Source organism: Salmo trutta, unplaced genomic scaffold (genome assembly GCF_901001165.1).
Source record: "Salmo trutta unplaced genomic scaffold, fSalTru1.1, whole genome shotgun sequence".
Taxonomy (NCBI): Eukaryota; Metazoa; Chordata; class Actinopteri; order Salmoniformes; family Salmonidae; genus Salmo; species Salmo trutta.
The window spans coordinates 3619659-3640438 of NW_021823043.1; the positions used below are offsets into that span (position 1 = coordinate 3619659).

General features: G+C 43.1%; 1 protein-coding gene across 2 annotated transcripts; it reads left to right on the forward strand.

Moving 5' to 3' along the window:
- The first annotated feature begins 5570 nt into the window (after nt 1-5570).
- LOC115188394 (zinc finger protein 250) lies at nt 5571-19941 on the forward strand. 2 transcript variants are annotated; one of them, XM_029747203.1, is made up of 4 exons: nt 5571-5850; nt 6992-9634; nt 9834-9960; nt 18175-19941. In XM_029747203.1, the coding sequence occupies exons 1-2, from the start codon at nt 5685-5687 to the stop codon at nt 8221-8223; spliced, it is 1398 nt and encodes a 465-aa protein (XP_029603063.1). In that variant the 5' UTR covers nt 5571-5684; the 3' UTR covers nt 8224-9634; nt 9834-9960; nt 18175-19941. The 2 variants fall into 2 exon arrangements, with proteins under 2 accessions (XP_029603063.1, XP_029603062.1); XM_029747202.1 differs by having other exon boundaries at nt 6992-9960; nt 18175-19930.
- Nucleotides 19942-20780: the final 839 nt, after the last annotated feature.

Below are 20780 nucleotides of genomic sequence, written 5' to 3' on the forward strand. Positions count from 1 at the left end.
CACAGGAGAAACGAAACCCAGTGCAAAATACAATTACCCACAAATACCAAACACAAACACACCCCACTATATGGGACTCTCAATCAAAGGCAGATAGACAACACCTGCCTTCAACTGAGAGTCCCAACCCCAATGAACCAAACATAGACATACACCTACACATAGAAAACCTAGCCTAGAACCTAACCCAACACTCACAACCCCACTATACCATAACCAAACATAACTCTGCCACGTCCTGACCAAATATAATACAAAAATACCTAAGTATATGGTCAGGACGTGACATTACCCCCCCCTAAAGGTGCATACACTGAATGCACCAAACCAACTGAAAAAAAAACACACAAAAAAAACACACACTTAACCCCCTAACTAAAGGGAGGGAAGGGAGGGTGGCTGCCGTCAACGACGGCACAGTGCTACACCCCCCCTCCCCAACCCACCTATATTGGAGGCGGCTCAGGTTCTGGCCTTTCCAGGCAGTATGGGCAGTCCGGCGGCTCGGGGCAGTCCGGGCAGTCCGGCAACTCGGGACAGTCCGGGCAGTCCGGCAACTCGGGACAGTCCGGGCAGTCCGGCAACTCGGGACAGTCTGGCAGCTCGGGACAGTCTGGGCAGTCTGGCAGCTCGGGGCAGTCTGGGCAGTCTGGCAGCTCGGGGCAGTCTGGGCAGTCTGGCAGTTCAGGGCAGTCTGGCCACTCCGGCAGTTCAGCGCAGTCTGGCCACTCCGGCAGTTCAGCGCAGTCTGGCCTCTCTGGCGACTGTTGACTGGCGGGCAGCTCTGACGACTGTTGACTGGCGGGCAGCTCTGACGACTGTTGACTGGCGGGCAGCTCTGACGACTGTTGACTGGCGGGCAGCTCTGACGACTGTTGACTGGCGAGACCCACCGGAGGCCTAGTCCTGGGAGGTGGCACAGGACGGACCAGGATGGGGAGACCCACTGGAGGCCTGGTCCGAGGAGGAGGCACAGGATAAACCGGGCTGTGGGGGAGCACTGGAGTTCTGGTACGGACACTCTTTACCCACACTCCAGGCTGAATGCCCACTTTGGCCCGGCACGGGCGGAGAGCAGGCATTGGGCGAACTGGACCCTCCCAGCGCTCTGGAGACACAGTGCGCAACGCCGGCGCAGGATAACCTGGACCGAGGAGGCGCACTGGAGACCAGACGCGCTGAGCTGGCACCATCCGCCCTGGCTCGATGCCTGCACTCGCATAGCACTTGCGGGGAGCTGGTATGTAGCGCACCGGGCTTTGAACGCGCACTGGGGACACCGTGCGCTCCACAGCATAACACGGTGTCTTACCAGTACCACGCTGCTTCCGGTAAGCACGGGGAGTTAGCTTAGGTCTACCACCTGACTCCGCCAATCTCCCCGTGTGCCCCCTCCCCCCAAAAAAATTGTGGGGCTGCCTTCCTCCCGTGTCCGTTGCGCTCCCTCTCCTCATACCAGCGCCTCTCAGCTCTCGCCGCCTCGATCTCCCACTGCGGGCGGCGATAATCCCCAGCTTGAGCCCATGGTCCTTTCCCATCCAGGATTTCCTCCCAAGTCCATGACTCCAGATAGCTTTTCTCCTGGTGCCTCTCCTTGTGCTGCTCCTTCCTCTGCTGCTTGGTCCGTTGGTGGTGGGTAATTCTGTCACGTTCCTCGTATTCTCCCTCATCGGAAGATATGTCGAAATCACTTGATGACCAATACGCAGCAGGTTGACTGTTCCACATCATATTTATTATAGATGGAAACGACAATACAAAATAAACACGCAAAAGCGAAAGGTGACAGTTTCACAGAAGAAACGAAACCCAGTGCAAAATACAATTACCCACAAATACCAAACACAAACACACCCCACTATATGGGACTCTCAATCAAAGGCAGATAGACAACACCTGCCTTCAACTGAGAGTCCCAACCCCAATGAACCAAACATAGACATACACCTACACATAGAAAACCTAGCCTAGAACCTAACCCAACACTCACAACCCCACTATACCATAACCAAACATAACTCTGCCACGTCCTGACCAAATATAATACAAAAATACCTAAGTATATGGTCAGGACGTGACAACCCATTACATTCGGAAAACTGTTGTAATAAACACTTATGAGTATGGTGGGCTGGAATTCTCTGGACTGCACTACTTTAAATAATACTTTTAAGATCAATTGGATGAAACAGTTCCTAAGAAGACCCACTTGTATGTGGGCCTTTATTCCTCATCATGTCTTCTCTGTTTTCAGTGGCCTTAACTTCATGTTGGTTTGCAATTATAATATTGACAAAGTTCCAGTGAAACTCTGCTTTTCATCGGCAGGTTTTCTTGTCATGGTCCTTAATTTATGAGCATATATAATATCTCTGTGGATAGAAATTATGGAATAATCAGGACATATTGTATAAAAAAAAACTTCTGTTTTTAGAATATTGGTTCCAAAATAATATCCTATTGGTGAGTCAACTTGTAAATGCAGAGGGTTTTCTACTTCATTATAAGAAATTCTTATCACTTTACAAGATCCCTGTAACACCTAAAGATTTCGCAATTGTTTTAGATGCCATTCCCTCAGGTGTTGCTTTATTATTCAGGAACGTGTCATGGCCTGACCCTCAGAACATACCTACAATTAACCCTGTTGACTCATCAGTAGGAAAGATTGTATTTTCTCTTGGTCCATTCCACAACAATAGAGCTACAGTATATGAGCCTTGTTTCAGCTGGATGTTGTATCTATACTTTATGTCATGCCTTATTGGAACGGTTTTACTGATTATCTGGAAAAAAGTTTGGATGTTGCCACACACATACAGATGAAGTCGGAAGTTTACATACACTTAGGTTGGAGTCATTAAAACTCATTTTTCAACCACTCCACAAATGTCTTGTTAACAAACTATACTTTTGGCAAATTGGTTAGGACATCTACTTTGTGCATGACACAATACATTTTTCCAACAATTGTTTACAGACAGATTATTTCCCTGTATCACAATTCCAGTGGGTCAGAAGTTTACATACACTAAGTTGACTGTGCCTTTAAACAGCTTGGAAAATTCCTGAAAATTACGTAATGGCTTTAGAAGCTTCTGATAGGCTAATTGACATCATTTGAGTCAATTGGAGGTGTACCTGTGGATGTATTTGAAGGCCTACCTTCAAACTCAGTGCCTCTTCGCTTGACATCGTGGGAAAATCAAAAGAAATCAGCAAGACCTCAGAAAACAAATTGTAGACCTCCACAAGTCTGGTTCATCCTTGGGAGCAATTTCCAAATGCCTGAAGGTACCAGGTTCATCTACACAAACAATAGTACGCAAGTATAAACACCACGGGACCATGCAGCCGTCATACCGCTCAGGAAGGGGACGCGTTCTGTCTCCTAGAGATGAACATACTTTGGTGCGAAAAGTGCAAATCAATCCCAGAACAATAGCAAAGGACCTTGTGAAGATGCTGGAGGAAACGGGTAAAAAAGTATCTATATCCACAGTAAAATTAGTCCTATATCGACATAACCTGAAAGGCTATTTTGGGAGACTGCAAAATATGACATTTTCAAGACGGAATCAATATATTGTTTCAGGTGATAAATAAAACATATGTTTGAGTTACTTTTTCCTCAACTTGTTTTTCTGACTTTATAGCAAGTCATGCACTGCAGAGGAGCTAGCTAGCTAGGTTGAAGATACCATTGTAGCTAGCAATCTCCACCTAATAATTATCATCAAAAACAATTACCATCACATGAACAGGAGGCAAAAGGCATAATACATAATTAACAGCCAATGTGTATTACTAACATTACTATTCAAATAGTACTCACTTATAGGAATGGGTAATTGTTTACAAGTTGCTAGCTATCCCGTAAAGCCATCTTCTTCTGTGGTTTGGTAACTTCCTGTTCGTCAAACGGACTCTAGCTGGACTGAAGACGCTGCAAACGCAAAGTTTTGAGAATTTCAAAGAATGCGCTGTCCGTCTCGCAATGGAGCCTCCAACCACAAGGGGGCGTTGCGTTTTCACTCCGTTGTGGACGTTCCCATTGAAATGCATGATATCTGGCACAAGGTAACAGAGTGCTTAGGGTAAAAGGCTCTGCATGGTCAATCTGACCTCTGCAGTGGCCATACAGCATTTACTGCAATATGGCCTGTGCAGAAGTCAGCTCAATTTGGCCTCTGCATGACTCCGCTATTGCTGTTGCATGTTCGGATACAGCAATAGTATGTTGTTTTTGATAGACTTAAAACAGGATAAAGGAAAAAGGAAACCGCACACTGCTCTTGATAGTATCACTGATATTTAATAAGCTTACGCATCGGCCTAACGGCCTTCGTCAGAGCTTTTGTGAATGTTCTGAAAACAGCACCTCTATGTAGACCTTTTATTTTTCCTTTGCCTCCAACCCCTTTCCATGTGTGGAACGGATGTGGGTGGGGCTAGGTCTACATAGAGGTGCTGTTTTCAGAACATTCACAAAAGCTCTGACGAAGGCCGTTAGGCCGATACGTAAGCTTATTAAATATCAGTGATACTATCAAGAGCAGTGTGCGGTTTCCTTTTTCCTTCATCCTGTTTCAACTGTTGCCATGCACCTGCAACAAGATTGCTCAGATGTGCGAGTGCCTTTTGAATTGTGATAGACTTAAAACAAAACTATCCCAAACCTTAACCCTTACCTTAACCATTCAGACATAATGCCGAACCTTAAGAATTCAGAGTTGATGCCTAAACTTAACCTTAAACACTTCTACATTTGACATTTGAGACACATGGATGAACGTCTAATTCTGACCTGCAACTGTGAGAGCTTGTTGTTACACAAACACCTATCCTTCTATGGCACATGCCAAACTCATTCCATGGAGGGCCGCTCCTCACTTGTACTTGAGCGATGCATTAAGGTCACTAATTAGTAAGGAACGCCCCAAACCTGGCTGTATAGAGCTTATTTGAAAGCAAAAAACTAAAACCTGGGCCGTCCATGGAAGTCATAGCTATTCTAAATACCACCAGTCAGGTTTCAGGTACATTATTATTTTATATTTATTTTTTCATTCTTTGTAAGTAAAGTTTAATTTAAGTGGTGCTGTAATGATCAAATGGATGTTTTCCAGAAAATAGTGTTTTTTCAGCCTCATTTCAATAACATTTATTTCTTTATAATTGCTCTTGATAACTGCAGTCTCTGGTTTAGTGCATGCTAGTCTATCACTTCCAAGCCATTGCAGGTCTGTTAATTTAGTTCATGCAAGAAATTATCATCCTAGATTACCTTATGACTTAATATAACCATTTACTGTTTCCCCACATGTGTTATATATTTCCATCAGTGGAAGCTGGTGGGAGGCGCTATAGGAGGACAGGGTGATTGTAATGGCTGGAATGGAATAAACGGAATGGATGTGTTTGATACCGTTCCATCCGTCCTCCTGTAGCTCCTCGCACCAGCCTCCACTGATTGCCATTTTCGTTGGTCTGTAGCGTGTAGTAAAAAACCCATCCACATGGTGATGCTGTGGTGTTTTTATGGGCTCGCCACCCGCTGACAAAAACAGGAAAAGACAACGCGGAAGTAAAACTTCGAGCGGGTTTGTTTTGTTCTTGCCCACCATTCTGTCCTCGTGGATGTATACATTCTAGCTGAATACCCAACTCTGAGTCCCTGAAATATGTCTAAACTGCAGTTGTTTCGTGTGTTCTTAAACGAGCGTTTAACGGCGGCAGCTGTGGAGATTTTCGGGGCAGTTGAGCAAACGGTAGTGGAGTACCAGGAGGAGAATGATCGGCTACGGAGACTGCTGAGGATCACACCGGAGATAAAACGATGCAGAATAGGTTCGTATGTAGATCTACTGATTTGCTAGCAGTTCTGCTTCATAAATAAACTTTTTAGGCGGTCAGTGATCACCATTTCAATATGCTTTATTAACTGTTACCACAGTTTCTAAACCCCGAGGCTCAACATCGTCAGACTTCCGTTAACGTTTGCGAAGCAAGACTCGGCAGACCAGACCGGGGTTTGAGAAGTCAATGAGAAAAGTGAACCATCACTCCTTAGTTGTTCATTTTCTCGATTTCTAAAGACACAACCCAGATTCAAACAAATGTTTTAAGTAGGTGAACATGTCATTACTACAACCTTATGAAAGTGCCAAATTGACACGTTTTTATGTTTGTCAAAAACGACTGAGGAGTGCCTAAGAGTTGACCGCTTGCACATGCGCAGTTTGGCGGGAGACGAACGTTGACGTTCTCACCAGGGGTGTGTTCATTTCGCTTGAACCAGAATTTTCTGCGAATTAGATTAGCTAGCTAACGTCGTCATGACATTGCCCTACAGGCGTGATCTGGGATTTCTATTGGAGAATCACTTTCTACATATCTTCCTACCTACCAACCATTTTCTAATACCAGTGCTAAAACATATTCTCATTATATATGAACTTGTATTATGTTTTACATTAGTAATAAATAGCTTATTATCTAACGTTTATTGAGTAATTGAAAGTTGATTCTAGTTGATCAATTTTTCAATTGGAATTTTTGTTAACTTGAATCTACTTCCCCAGAGGCCTTAATTGAAACAATAATAAAGTGGGATCACCCTGCCTCTATTTTTGGTAAAAGGTGAGGAATGAGCCTGGAGAAATGTAACCACTCTCAAATTCATAGACTGATTAATGGATGCAAGATGACCATCCATGATGTCAACATTATAGTTTTAACCATGTTTTGTGGCTATTTTTACATTGTTTACAAACATTGGAGTAAAACAAGATTATATTTTGCGTTCTGATGGGGGACGACAGTTGAACTGAGCTCAGGAGGCATTTATACATTCTATTCTTCAACAATCATTTATAAGTCAAAACAGTTATGTAGCAACTAATGATTCTAGCTTTAACTTCTAATTGACCCCAACCCTGATGTCTAAAGGCTCTATAGATAACCTCTGCTCCTCTCTCCTTTCCTCCAGACTCCCTGCAGCTCTCTGTCTCTGAAGAGGAGGTTCTCCCTGAGCAGCAGCGCTGTGAGCAGGAGTGGAGCCCCAGTCTGGGGCAGGAGAACCCAGAGCTTCCACAGATTAAAGAGGAACAGGAGGAACTCAGGACCAGTCAGGAGGAAGAGCAGCTTCAAGGGCTGGAGGCTGATATCATTGAGTTCAAATTCACTCCTTCCTGTGTGAAAAGTGAATGTGATCAGGAGGACCCACTTCAGCCCTTCACTTCTCCCCAAATCCAGACTGTGGAGAACAGAGAGTGTGACCCTAAACAAGTGGATCTCACACCTTTTGTTACTGTGACCCACCTAAAGGGTCTCCACATTCCCTGTGACCCTCCAGATAATCACAACGGTGCCTCCAGCCAAAGCTCAGCCATAATCAGCGACCCAGTAGGACTTGACAGCAACCCGCCATTGGATCCCAGCTCATCATTGAATCCAAACCCATCAATGGGTGAACACTGTTCCAAACCCAGCACCACGTCTAGAGAAACTCACCACTGCAGTGACTGTGGTGAAATGTTTGCTCTGAAAACTGACCTGAAGAGGCATGTGACTCTTGCCATGCAGAGACCCAGTGAATGCCGCTTCTGCAACAAACGCTACAACTCCAGCTGTAAACTGAAGGCCCATTTCCGACTCTGTCGCGGTAGGAAACCCTGCACCTGCCCTGTTTGTAGCAAGACCTTCAAACTCAACGCAGATCTGTCCAAGCACATGAGGATTCACACAGGGGAGAAATCATTTAGTTGTGGTTACTGTGGGAAGGGCTTCAATCGCAAGGGGAACCTTATTGATCATATTCCTATTCACACAGGGGAGAAAGCATTTAACTGTGCTGACTGCGGGAAAAGATTCAGTCAGAAGGGGACCCTACGGAAGCATAGACTGACTCACACTGTAGAGAAACAATTTATCTGTGGAGACTGTGGGAAAAGCTTCTATCAGAAGGGGGACCTAAGTAGACATATACGGACTCACACAGGAGAGAAACAATTTATCTGTGGAGATTGTGGGAAAAGCTTCAATTTGAAGGGGAACCTAAAGAAGCATGAACTGACTCACACAGAAGATAAACCATTTAGCTGTGGTGACTGTGGGAAAAGCTTCAATCACAAGTCTAACTTACTGACTCATGTTAAAAACATCCACAAAGGAGGAAAACAGTATGAAATCTTAAAGAAGAACTATTTAGTCACAAAATGAGAATAAAAAGGCAGGATGTGGACAATACTCTGAGTACACACTCATAGACTCACATCTATTGGTTGGTGAAGGACGATACGATGATACCTCTCCTAGGGATCTGCTCTCCATGCTTCAGGATTAAAGTTCCTCTGGTCTCTGATCTATTCTATTGATAACCTGCTGTTTCTCTCCACAGTGCTCTCTGCTACTCTCTGGTCTACATGGAGGGCCGAGCTACTTTACAACTGTCTGGAGGGAGAGATAGAGGTCACAGAATGAGGGTTCTAGTCTCAACACTCTCCAAGGCTTTTTAGAGGAAAATACTAACTTTTCAGGTCATGTGACAACTGCCATCCTCTAACAGTGTCACAGCAAACACGTTTGTAAAATGTATGCCCTTTGGATAAAAGCTTCTGCTAAATGGCATATACAATGGAGTCTGAAATGATTGATGTCCTTGATAAATATGAGCAATAATGACTGTATAAAATAAATAATTCAAATGCTGAGCTATTTTGTGTGCTTAAAAAAATTGGGAAAGTATATTATTTTATATGAATACAAATGTTCAGAAAAAGAATACCTTTTTTTTCTCAGAAGAGTAGTGGTAAACATTAACACCCCTGAAGATTATAATAAATAAAGTAGACAAAATACTACATCAATCCTGTGACTCTACGAACTCTACAAACGTTTGTTTTTGTTGTTTCAGATTATTTTGTGCCCAATAGAAATGAATGGTAAATAATGTATTGTCATTTTTGAGTCAGTTTTATTGCAAATAAGAATACCCTTTGGGGGAAAATAGTATTAGTATAAAAGAATACCTTATAGCAAAGTATTTGAAGGATTTATTTTGTACAGTCATTATTGCTAATCTTTATCAAAGATAATTTGATAATCATTTTAGATCCCACTGTATTATGAACTCAGTGGTGACACTTCTGCTTTCCTACCACTAGATGGCACTGTTTAAGTTGTCTCCCCACTAGATGGCACTGTTTAAGATGTCTCCCCACTAGATGGCACTGTTTAAGATGTCTCCCCACTAGATGGCACTGTTTAAGATGTCTCCCCACTAGATGGCACTGTTTAAGATGTCTCCCCACTAGATGGCACTGTTTAAGATGTCTCCCCACTAGATGGCACTGTTTAAGATGTGACTGCAGTATCCCTGTATATGAAACCTGTCATTTCATCTTATTTTCCAGAGACCTATGAGGGCATATTGTAAAATAAATCATTGCTATAAATCATAAACCATTACTAAACACATTGTATTACAGCCAAACAGGACCATGCTAAGCTGAACCAGACATGACTGTCCATGGGAATGAGGGAAGACGTTATAGATGTTGTGTACTGTGGGGTCAGAGGTGACTGTAAATCAGGATTAGGTTCACAACACCAGGAGAGTCAAAGTAAACAGGTGTGTGTTATCCATATTGACCATAATGTGGAGGAGTGGGACTTTAACTGTATGCATTAGTCTACTACAATAGAAAGAGGTGTAGACTGGGTATCTGCTTAAATGTTCCCAAAAGGAGGACATCTTTCATTCTATACATACAGGCTTCTAGACTAATGAATGTTGAGTAAATAAAACTAAACACATGTTTGCTCCTCAGTGTCCCTCTGCTTAAGAGGTGTCTGCATGACATCCTACTACAGCAAAAGGAAATCGGCTAACTGGCCAATGAGGTGGATCAATTACACTAACAAGGATCCTTCCAGTAGGCTACAACAACATGAGAAGTGAGAATGTCTATTGTATATTTCATCCCTCTTTCTTTCCCTGTGTGTGTGTCTCTCACTCTCAGCCAGACCAACCAGACATGACTCAACTTTCTTTTTCATTGGTTTAATCTATAAAGGTTACCTTTAAGCATGCCATTTGTTCCCCAGTCACCCAACCTCTCAGGTCCTCCGAGAGAAAAGAGTTAGAGGGAGCATACTTAAATTCACACAGGACACCGGATAAGACAGGATAAATACTCCAGACATAACAGACTGATCCTAGCCCCCTGCCACATAAACTATTGCAGCATAAATACTGGAGGCTGAGACAGGGCGGTTCGGGAGACGCTGTAGCCCCGTCCGACAGTACCCCCGGACAGTGCCAACCAGGCAGGATATAATCCCACCCACTTTGCCAAAGCACAGCCCCCACACCACTAGAGGGATATCTTCAAACCACCAACTTACTACCCTGAGACAAGGCCGAGTATAGCCCACATAGATCTCCCCCACAGCACAAACCCGAGCGGGGCGACAACCCGGACAGGAAGATCACGTCAGTGACTCAACCCACTCAAGTGACGCACCCCTCCTAGTGACGGCATGGAAGAGCACCAGTAAGCCAATGACTCAGCCCCCGTAATAGGGTTAGAGGCAGAGAATCCCAGTGGAGAGAGGGGAACCGGCCAGGAAGGGAATGGGAGATTCGGGAGGTTCTGGGTCAAGGTTTGGCTTTTTCATGAGAGGCTTTATTACTGCCACTTTTAGTGAGTTTGGTACACATCCGGTGCATAGGGAGGCATTTATTATGTTCAACATAGGAGGGCCAAGCACAGGAAGCAGCTCTTTCAGTAGTTGGAATAGGGTCCAGTATGCAGCTTGACGGTTTAGAGGCCATGACTATTTTCATCAATGTGTCAAGAGATATAGTATTAATAACTTGAGTGTCTTCCTTGATCCTCGGTCCTGGCAGTGTTGTGCAGACTTAGGACAACTGAGCTTTGGAGAAATACGCAGATTTAAAGAGGAGGCCGTAATTTGCTTTCTAATGATCATGATCTTTTCTTCAAAGAAGTTCATGAATTTATCACTGCTGAAGTGAAAGCCATTCTCTCTTGGGGAATGCTGCTTTTTAGTTAGATTTGTGACAGTATCAAAAATACATTTAGGATTGTTCTTATTCTCTTCAATTAAGTTGGAAAAATATTAATGATCAAGCAGCAGTGAGGGCTCTTCGATACTGCACGGTACTGTCTTTCCAAGCTAGTCGGAAGACTTCCAGTTTGGTGTGGCGCCATTTCGGTTACAATTTTCTGGAAGCTTGCTTCAGGGCTCAGGTATTTTCTGTATACCAGGGAGCTAGTTTCTTATGACAAATGTTTTTTGTTTTTAGGGGTGCGACTGCATCTAGGATATTACGCAAGGTTAAATGTAGTTCCTCAATTAGGTGGTTAACCGATTTTTGTACTCTGACATCCTTGGGTAGGTGGGGGGAGTCTGGAAGGGCATCAAGGAATCTTTGGGTTGTCAAAGAATTTATAGCACAGCTTTTGATGATCATTGGTTGGGGTCTGAGAAAATTATTTGTTGCAATTGCAAATGTAATAAAATGGTGGTCCGATAGTGAGGAAAAACATTAAGATCCACAATATTTATTCCACGGGACAAAACTAGGTCCAGAGTATGACTGTGGCAGTGAGTAGGTCCGGAGGCATGTTGGACAAAACCCCCTGAATCGATGATGGCTCCGAAAGCCTTTTGGAGTGGTTCTGTGGACTTTTCCATATGAATATTAAAGTCATCAAAAATGTGAATATTATCTGCCATGACTACAAGGTCCGATTGGAATTCAGGGTCCTCCATGAGGAATGCTGTATACATCCCAGGGCTGTAAACAGTAGGTATAAAAAGTGATTGAGTAGGCTGCATATATTTCATGACTAGAAACTCAAAAGACGAAAATGCAGTCTTTTTTCATTTAATTTTTTTCATTTGCTATCATAAATGTTAGCAACACATCTGCCTTTGCAGGATGCGCGGGGATACGGTCACTAGTGTAACCAGGAGGAGAGGCCTCATTTAACACAGTAAATTCATCAGGCTTAAGCCATGTTTCAGTCAAGCCAATCACATCAAGATTACGATCAGTGACTATCATTGACTGTAACTGCCTTGGAAGTGAGGGATCTAACATTAAGTAGCCCTATTTTGAGATGTGAGATATCACAATCTCTTTCAATAATGCCAGGAACGGAGGAGGTCTTTATTCCAGTGAGATTGCTAAAGCGAACACCGCCATGTTAAGTTTTGCCCAACCTAGATCGAGGAACAGACACGGTCTCAATGGGGATAGCTGAGCTGAATACACTGACTGTGCAAGTGGCAGACTCCACTAAGCTGGCAGGCTGGTTAACAGCCTGCTGCCTGGCCTGTACCCTATCTCATTGAGGAACTAGAGGATTTAGAGCCCTGTCTATGTTCATAGATGAGATGAGAGCACCCCTCCAGCTAGGATGGAGTCCGTCACTCCTCAGCAGGCCAGGCTTGGTCCTGTTTGTGGGTGAGTCCCAGAAAGAGGGCCAATTATCTACAAATTCTATCTTTTGGGAGGGGCAGAAAACAGTTTTCAACCAACGATTTAGTCACAACAGTGCCCCCTCAGTATTCAATTGTGCCCTCTCCTGTTTCTCTCTATCAGTGGAGGCTGCTGAGGGGAGGACGGCTCATAATAATGTCTACAATGGAGTCAACAGAATGGCATCAAACACAAAGATGTTTTCCATGTGGTTGATACCACTCCATTGACTCCATTCCAGACATTATTATGAGCCGTCCTCCCCTCAGCAGCCTCCACTGCCTTAGATCTAGCACACCAAATACATCAATAGTTTAAGCATTTGTTTCAGAACAGTGATTAAAATATATTTTTCGCAATACTGACAAAAAAAAATCTATCTTAACGGGGTTAGCCAGCAGTGACGGAGTTGACAACAAATACTAAAAACAGACAAACTCAGCAAAAAAAAGAAACGTCCTCTCACTCTCAACTGCGTTTATTTTCAGCAAACTTAACATGTGTAAATATTTGTATGAACATAACAAGATTCAACAACTGAGATAGAAACTTAACAAGTTCCACAGACATGTGACTAACAGAAATTGAATAATGTATCCCTGAACAAAGGGGGGGGGGGTCAAAATCAAAAGTAACAGTCAGTATCTGGTGTGGCCACCAGCTGCGTTAAGTACTGCAGTGCATCTCCTCCTCATGGACTGCACCATATTTGCCAGTTCTTGCTGTGAGATGTTACCCCACTCTTACACCAAGGCACCTGCAAGTTCCTGGACATTTCTTGGGGTAGATCCGGGCTCTTCGTTGGCCATGGCAGAACACTGACATTCCTGTCTTGCAGGAAATCCCACACAGAACGAGCAGTATGGCTGGTGGCATTGTCAGGATGAGCCTGCAGGAAGGGTACCACATGAGGGAGGAGGATGTCTTCCCTGTAACGCACAGCATTGAGATTGCCTGCAATGACAACAAGCTCAGTCCGAAGATGCTGTGACACACCGCCCCAGACCATGACGGACCCTCCACCTCCAAATCGATCCCGCTCCAGAGTACAGGCCTCGGTGTAACGGTCATTCCTTCGACGATAAACGTGAATCCGACCATCACCCCTGGTGAGACAAAACCGCGACTCGTCAGTGAAGAGCACTTATTGCCAGTCCTGTCTGGTCCAGCGACGGTGGGTTTGTGCCCATAGGCGACGTTGTTGACGGTGATGTCTGGTGAGGACCTCCTTTACAACAGGCCTACAAGCCCTCAGTCCAGCCTCTCTCAGCCTATTGCGAACAGTCTGAGCACTGATGGAGGGATTGTGCGTTCCTGGTGTAACTCGGGGAGTTGTTGTTGCCATCCTGTACCTGTCCTGTAGGTGTGATGTTCAGATGTTCCGATCCTGTGCAGGTGTTGTTACACGTGGTCTGCCACTGCGAGGATGATCAGCTGTCTGTCCTGTCTCCCTGTAGCGCTGTCTTAGACGTCTGACAGTACGGACATTGTAATTTATTGTCCTGGCCACATCTGCAGTCCTCATGCCTCCTTGCAGCATGCCTAAGGCACGTTCACACGGATGAGCAGGGACCCTGGGCATCTTTCTTTTGGTGTTTTTCAGAGACAGTAGAAAGTCCTCTTTAGTGTCCTAAGTTTTCATAACTGTGACCTTAATTGCCTACTGTCTGTAAGCTGCTAGTGTCTTAATGACCGTTCCACAGGTGCATGTTCATTAATTGTTTATGGTTCATTGAACAAGCATGGGAAACAGTGTTTAAACCCTTTACAATGAAGATCTGTGAAGATATTATGATTTTTACGAATTATCTTTGAAAGACAGGGTCCTGAAAAAGGGACATTTCTTTTTTTGCTGAGTTTATTTTCATGATCTGATGTCATGAGCCAGCTGGCCAGGGGGAAGTGTGGTTGGTTTGTTTAAAGGTCCTGAACTGTCATTATGAAAATGTAATTTTTCTGTCATGGCTAACAACCAGGAAGTTTAAAAAGACAGGCTGTTGGCAGGGAGCTTATATTCATGAGCTCGTCTTGACTGACAGCTCTTTGAAACGCCTATGTCAAGCAACTTGGATGCATTGTTGCAGTAACAAAAATCTCAAGCAAATTTGGTGATGCACAATGCAACTCAAACAACATTGAATTTGCATCAATGATATCCTTATTTTTTCACAGCAGCACTGTCGGATGAGTTGACTTGACAACTACGTCTGAGTTTTGAAAGTCACTTTTCCCCCCTTTTGTTCCATACTAGCTGAAGACCTACATAGCCAGTAACTAGCTAATACCAGATACAGATGAAAGGGGAAACATGTAAGTATATTTGCCATAGATGAATAGACTAAATTATATTTGCTGAAGAGTAGCTCTCTGCTTTGAAAATGTTACGCAAGCCTCGAAGCACCGGTGTTGTGCAACTTGGTCTCAGAACAATTTGTAAGATTTGGTATATAACCTCTCTAGGGTATGTGGGACGAAATCGTCCCACCTACTCAACAGCCAGTGGAATCCCGTGGCGCGATATTCAAATACCTTAGAAATGCTATTACTTCAATTTCTCAAACATATGACTATTTTACACCATTTTAAAGACAAGACTCTCGTTAATCTAACCACATTGTCCGATTTCAAAAAGGCTTTACAACGAAAACAAAACATTAGATTATGTCAGCAGAGTACCCAGCCAGAAATAATCAGACACCCATTTTTCAAGCTAGCATATAATGTCACATAAACCAAAACCATAGCTAAATGCAGCACTAACCTTTGATGATCTTCATCAGATGACACTCCTAGGACATTATGTTATACAATACATGCATGTTTTGTTCAATCAAGTTCATATTTATATCAAAAACCAGCTTTTTACATTAGCATGTGACGTTCAGAACTAGCATACCCACCGCAAACTTCCGGTGAATTTACTAAATTACTCACGATAAACGTTCACAAAAAACATAACAATTATTTTAAGAATTATAGATACAGAACTCCTCTATGCACTCGATATGTCCGATTTTAAAATAGCTTTTCGGCAAAAGCACATTTTGCAATATTCTGAGTAGATGGCTCGCCATCATGGGCTAGCTATTTTGACACCCACCAAGTTTGGCACTCACCAAACTCAGATTTACTATAAGAAAAATTGGATTACCTTTGCTGTTCTTCATCAGAATGCACTCCCAGGACTTCAATAACAAATGTTGGTTTGGTTCAAAATAATCCATAGTTATGTTCAAATATCCTCTGTTTTGTTCGTGCTTTCAAGACACTATCCGAAGGGTAACGAAGGGTGACGCGCCGGCGCGTATCGTGACAAAAAAAATCTAAATATTCCATTACCGTACTTCGAAGCATGTCAAACGCTGTTTAAAATCAATTTTTATGCGATTTTTCTCGTAAAAAAGCGATAATATTCCGACCGGGAAACCCTGTTTTCGTTCAAAGACTAAAAATCTAAAATGGACTCTTCTCGTGCACGCGCGCACCAGTCTCATTGTTCTCTGATCGACCACTTACCAAATGCACTACTGTTTTTCAGCCATGGCCTGCAAAGTCATCATTCAACGTTCTGCCGCCTTCTGAGAGCCTATGGGAGCCGTAAGAAGTGTCACGTTACAGCAGAGATCCTCAGTTTTCAATAAAGAGAGTGTAGAAGGCCAAGAAATGGTCAGAGAGGGCACTTCCTGTAAGGAATCTTCTCAGGTTTTTGCCTGCCATATGAGTTCTGTTATACTCACAGACACCATTCAAACAGTTTTAGAAACTTTAGGGTGTTTTCTATCCAAATCAAACAATTATATGCATATTCTAGTTTCTGGGCAGTAGTAATAACCAGATTAAATCGGATACGTTTTTTATCCGGCCGTGCAAATACTGCCCCCTACCCTAGAGAGGATAATCTGTTCCCAACATTTAGTATGATATATTACATTAGGTTAAGTTATGAATGTCATAGCCTTCGTACAATATCATATGAATTAGAGAAGCTATTGTATCATACGTCTTACCTGGTCGGTCAATAGCACACGAAATGGATGACCTAGCTTATCATTCGTATTTGAGGAGCTCTATAGTATTATTATTCTCTGAGACCAGGTTGCTTGTTGCATCATAACAACAGGAGAATTATGCGGAGAATTGACATTGATGGTTAGGAGAACTAACGACAAAGGTTAGGAGAATTTGCGTAGCAGGTTAGGAATTAATTCGGTTAAAGTTAGGGGAAGGTTTAGCTAAAATGCTACAGTTGTCCCCGACACAATTCAAAGGGAATTGTCGAAATCAAAACCCCAACCCTCTAAGTCATGACGAACTCTTGTACTCAAATCTCACAACTCAGTTTTGGAAGATACTTTATGACCAAAATTACCTACCATTTTGGCACAGGAATAAATGTTTCTGACTTATGTCAATGTCACATGCTGTTTTCAACGAGAGAAATTGGTTCTTGAGTTCAGTTCTGCTTTAAGAAGATGTATCTTAGAAATAGGCGGGGTTTATGACTGTGGCTGTGCCAGCTAGTGACGACTGTCTAAAGTCTCTATAGATAACCTCGAATATGAGGTAGCCATTGAATCCAAACCCACCTAATTGCCTCAAAATGCAATTTTTTTTCAAAATTGTGAATCCATGCCATTATGTAGCAGAATGTGAGTGTGACAAAAGCTTATCATATATCCTACTAAATTAAATGAATTATTAGAACCACAATGTGCAGATAGTGTGGTTTCACATCAAATAAATCAAAATATTGTGCTTTTGCAGTGATTCGACCCTGTCTTATCGTTAGTGTTCCATGGTTCCCAACCCTACCTGCTGAGCTACTGCTCAATTGTTGTAACTTAAAAAATGTTTTTTTATAAATACGGTGTAATCTCACATTTTGCAACACACGTTTCTAAAAAGCATGTGATCAAACAAAGCTTTGATTGCGGGGTAATTTACATTTTATACAGCATCAGCTGTACTTTTGTAAAGGATCAGACTGCTTTGAAAATGTTACACAAGCCTCGAAGCACTGGTGTCATTTGGTATGTAAATCCGTTCCCTATATTTAGTATGATGTATTACATTAGGTTACATTATGAATGTCATAGCCTTCATACAATATCATATGAATTAGAGAAGCTATAGTATCATACGTCTTACCTGGTCGTACAATAGCATTCTAATTAGTTGAGCTAACTTATCTGTATTTGAGGAGCTATAGTATTATACGTCTTTCTCTGAGACCAGGTTGCTTGTTGCATCATACCAACAAAGGAGAATTATGGGGAGAATTTACATTGGGGGTTAGGAGAACTAACAACAAAGGTTAAGAGAATTGGGTTAAGGTTAGGCAAAGGGTTAGCTAAGATACTACAGTTGTCTCCAGCACGACTCAAAGGCTATTGTGGAAATCTAAACCCAACCCTCAAATCTCACAACTCTGTTTTGGAAGATACTTTATGACCAAAATGTACCAACCATTTTGACACTGGAATATATTTTTCTGACATATCGATGTCACAAATGCTGTTTTCAATGAGAGAGATTGGTTCTTGAGTTCAGTTCTGCTTTAAGAAGATGCATTTTAGAAATAGGCGGGGTTTATGACTGGCTGTGCCAGCTAGTGACGACTGTATAGATAACCTCTGCTCTTCTCTCCTTTCCTCCAGATTCCCTGCAGCTCTCTCTCACTGTCTCTGAAGAGGAGCTTCTCCGTGAGCAGCAGCACTATGAGCAGGAGTGGAGCCCTAGTCTGGGGCAGGAGAACCCAGAGCTTCCACAGATTAAAGAGGAACAGGAGGAACTCAGGACCAGTCATGAGGAAGAGCAGCTTCAAGGGCTGGAGGCTGATTTCAAATTCACTCCTTCCTGTGTGAAAAGTGAATGTGATCAGGAGGACCCACTTCAGCCCTTCACTTCTCCCCAAATCCAGACTGTGGAGAACAGAGAGAGTGACCCTAAACAAGTGGATCTCACACCGTTTCTTACTGTGAACCACCTTAAGGGTCTCTACATTTCATGTGACCCTCTATATGATCAAAACAATCCCTCCAGCCACAGCTCAGCCGTAAGCAGTGACCCAGTAGGACGACAGCAGCCCGTCATTGGATCCCAGCCCGTCATTGGATCCCAGCCCGTCATTGGATCCCAGCCCGTCATTGGATCCCAGCCCGTCATTGGATCCCAGCCCGTCATTGAATCCAAACCCATCAATGGGAGAACACCGTTTTAAACTCAGCACCACGTCTAGAAAAACTCACCACTGCAGTGACTGTGGTGAAATGTTTGCTCTGAAAGCTGACCTGCAGAAGCATGTGCCTCTCTACAAGAAGAGAGTCAGTGAATGTCGCTTCTGCAGAATACGCTACGACTCCACCTGTAAACTGACGGCCCATATCCTCCTCTGTCACAGCGGGAAGTGTGGTGACTGTGGGAAAAGCTTCCATCGCAAGCAACACTTAACAATACACATGGTGACTCATACAGGAGAGAAACCATTTAGCTGTGGTGACTGCGGGAAGAGTTTTAGTCAAAAGGGGACCCTAACCTTGCATATTCTGACTCACACAGGAGAGAAACCATTTAGCTGTGGTGACTGTGGGAAAAGCTTCAGTTATAAACGGACCTTGTCTTTACTTATGCTGACTCACACAGGAGAGAAATCATGACTGGGGAAAGCTTAAGTCAGAAGGGGAACCTAAGGGACCATAAACTGATTCTGTAACATCTATTTCTCCCTCCAGACAGATGTAAAGTAACTAGACCAGAGAGTAGCAGAGAGCACTGTGGAGAGAAACAGCAGGTTATCATTAGAATAGATCAGAGACCAGAGGAACTTTAATCCTGAAGCATGGAGAGCAGATCCCTAGGAGAGGTATCATCGTATTGTCCTCCTCCAACCACCGATGTGAGTCCATGAGCATGTATTCAGTCTCTCAACACTATCTGAGGCTTTTTAGAGGAAAATACTGCCTTTTCAGGTCATGTCACAAGTCTGACTGTGGCACTTCTAATGAACTCAGTGCTGACACTTCACCTTTCTCCCCACTAGATGGTACTGTTGGACATGTTACCCATTACTAAACTACACACACACTGTATTACAGCTAAACAGGACCATGCTAAACTGAACCAGACATGACTGACCTGGACAGGACTGACCATAAGGGGATGTCATAGAATAGATGGTGTGTACTGTGGGGTCAAAGGTGACTGTAAAATGATTTGGTTGTCAACACCAGGAGTGTCAAAGTACAAATGTGTGTTATTCAGATTTATCCCAATGTGGAGGAGTATACATTACTACAATAGAAAGAGGTGTAGACTGGGTATCTGCTTAAATGTTCCCAAAAGGAGGACATCTTCCATTCTATACATACAGGCTTCTAGACTAATGAATGTTGAGTAAATAAAACTAAACACATGTTTGCTCCTCAGTGTCCCTCTGCTTAAGAGGTGTCTGCATGACATCCTACTACAGCAAAAGGAAATCGGCTAGCTGGCCAATGAAGTGGATCTATTACAGTAACGTGGATCCTTTCAGTAGGCTACAACAACATGAGAAGTGAGAATGTCTATTGTATATTTCATCCCTCTTTCCTTCCCTGTGTGTGTCTCTCACTCTCAGCCAGACTGACCAGACATGACTCAACTTTCTTTTTCATTGGTTTAATCTATAAAGGTTACCTTTAAGCATGCCATTTGTTCCCCAGTCTCCCAAGTGAACTAATTCAGTGACATACAGTATGTTCTTTCTCTGATCCTCAGGAGAGAGTGTTTGGTTACCACAGGACCACTGGCTAGAATAGCAGTAGGTTACAGGCCTAGAACTACATGCATGGGGACGGACTGTGTTTGTGCGTACGTGTCCAGCCAGCTGCGTATTTACATTTTTGTCATTTACTAGACACTCTTATCCTCTAGGGGCTAGGGGCTAGGGGGCAGTATTTTCATGGCCGGATGAAAAACGTACCCAATTTAAACAGGTTACTACTCTGGCCCAGAATATAGAATATGCATATTATTACTAGAGTTGAATAGAAAACACTCTGAAGTTTCTAAAACTGTTTGAATGGTGTCTGTGAGTATAACAGAACTCATATGGCAGGCAAAAAAACAGAACATTTGAATCAGGAAGTGGGAGAATTTAGAAATGTAGTTTTTGTTTTTTATCCCTTGGAAAACTACAGTGACATAGGATTTATGTTACACCTCCTAACTCTTCCATTGGCTGTCAACAATCTTTATGAACTGGTTTCAACCGTCAGCTGTTACC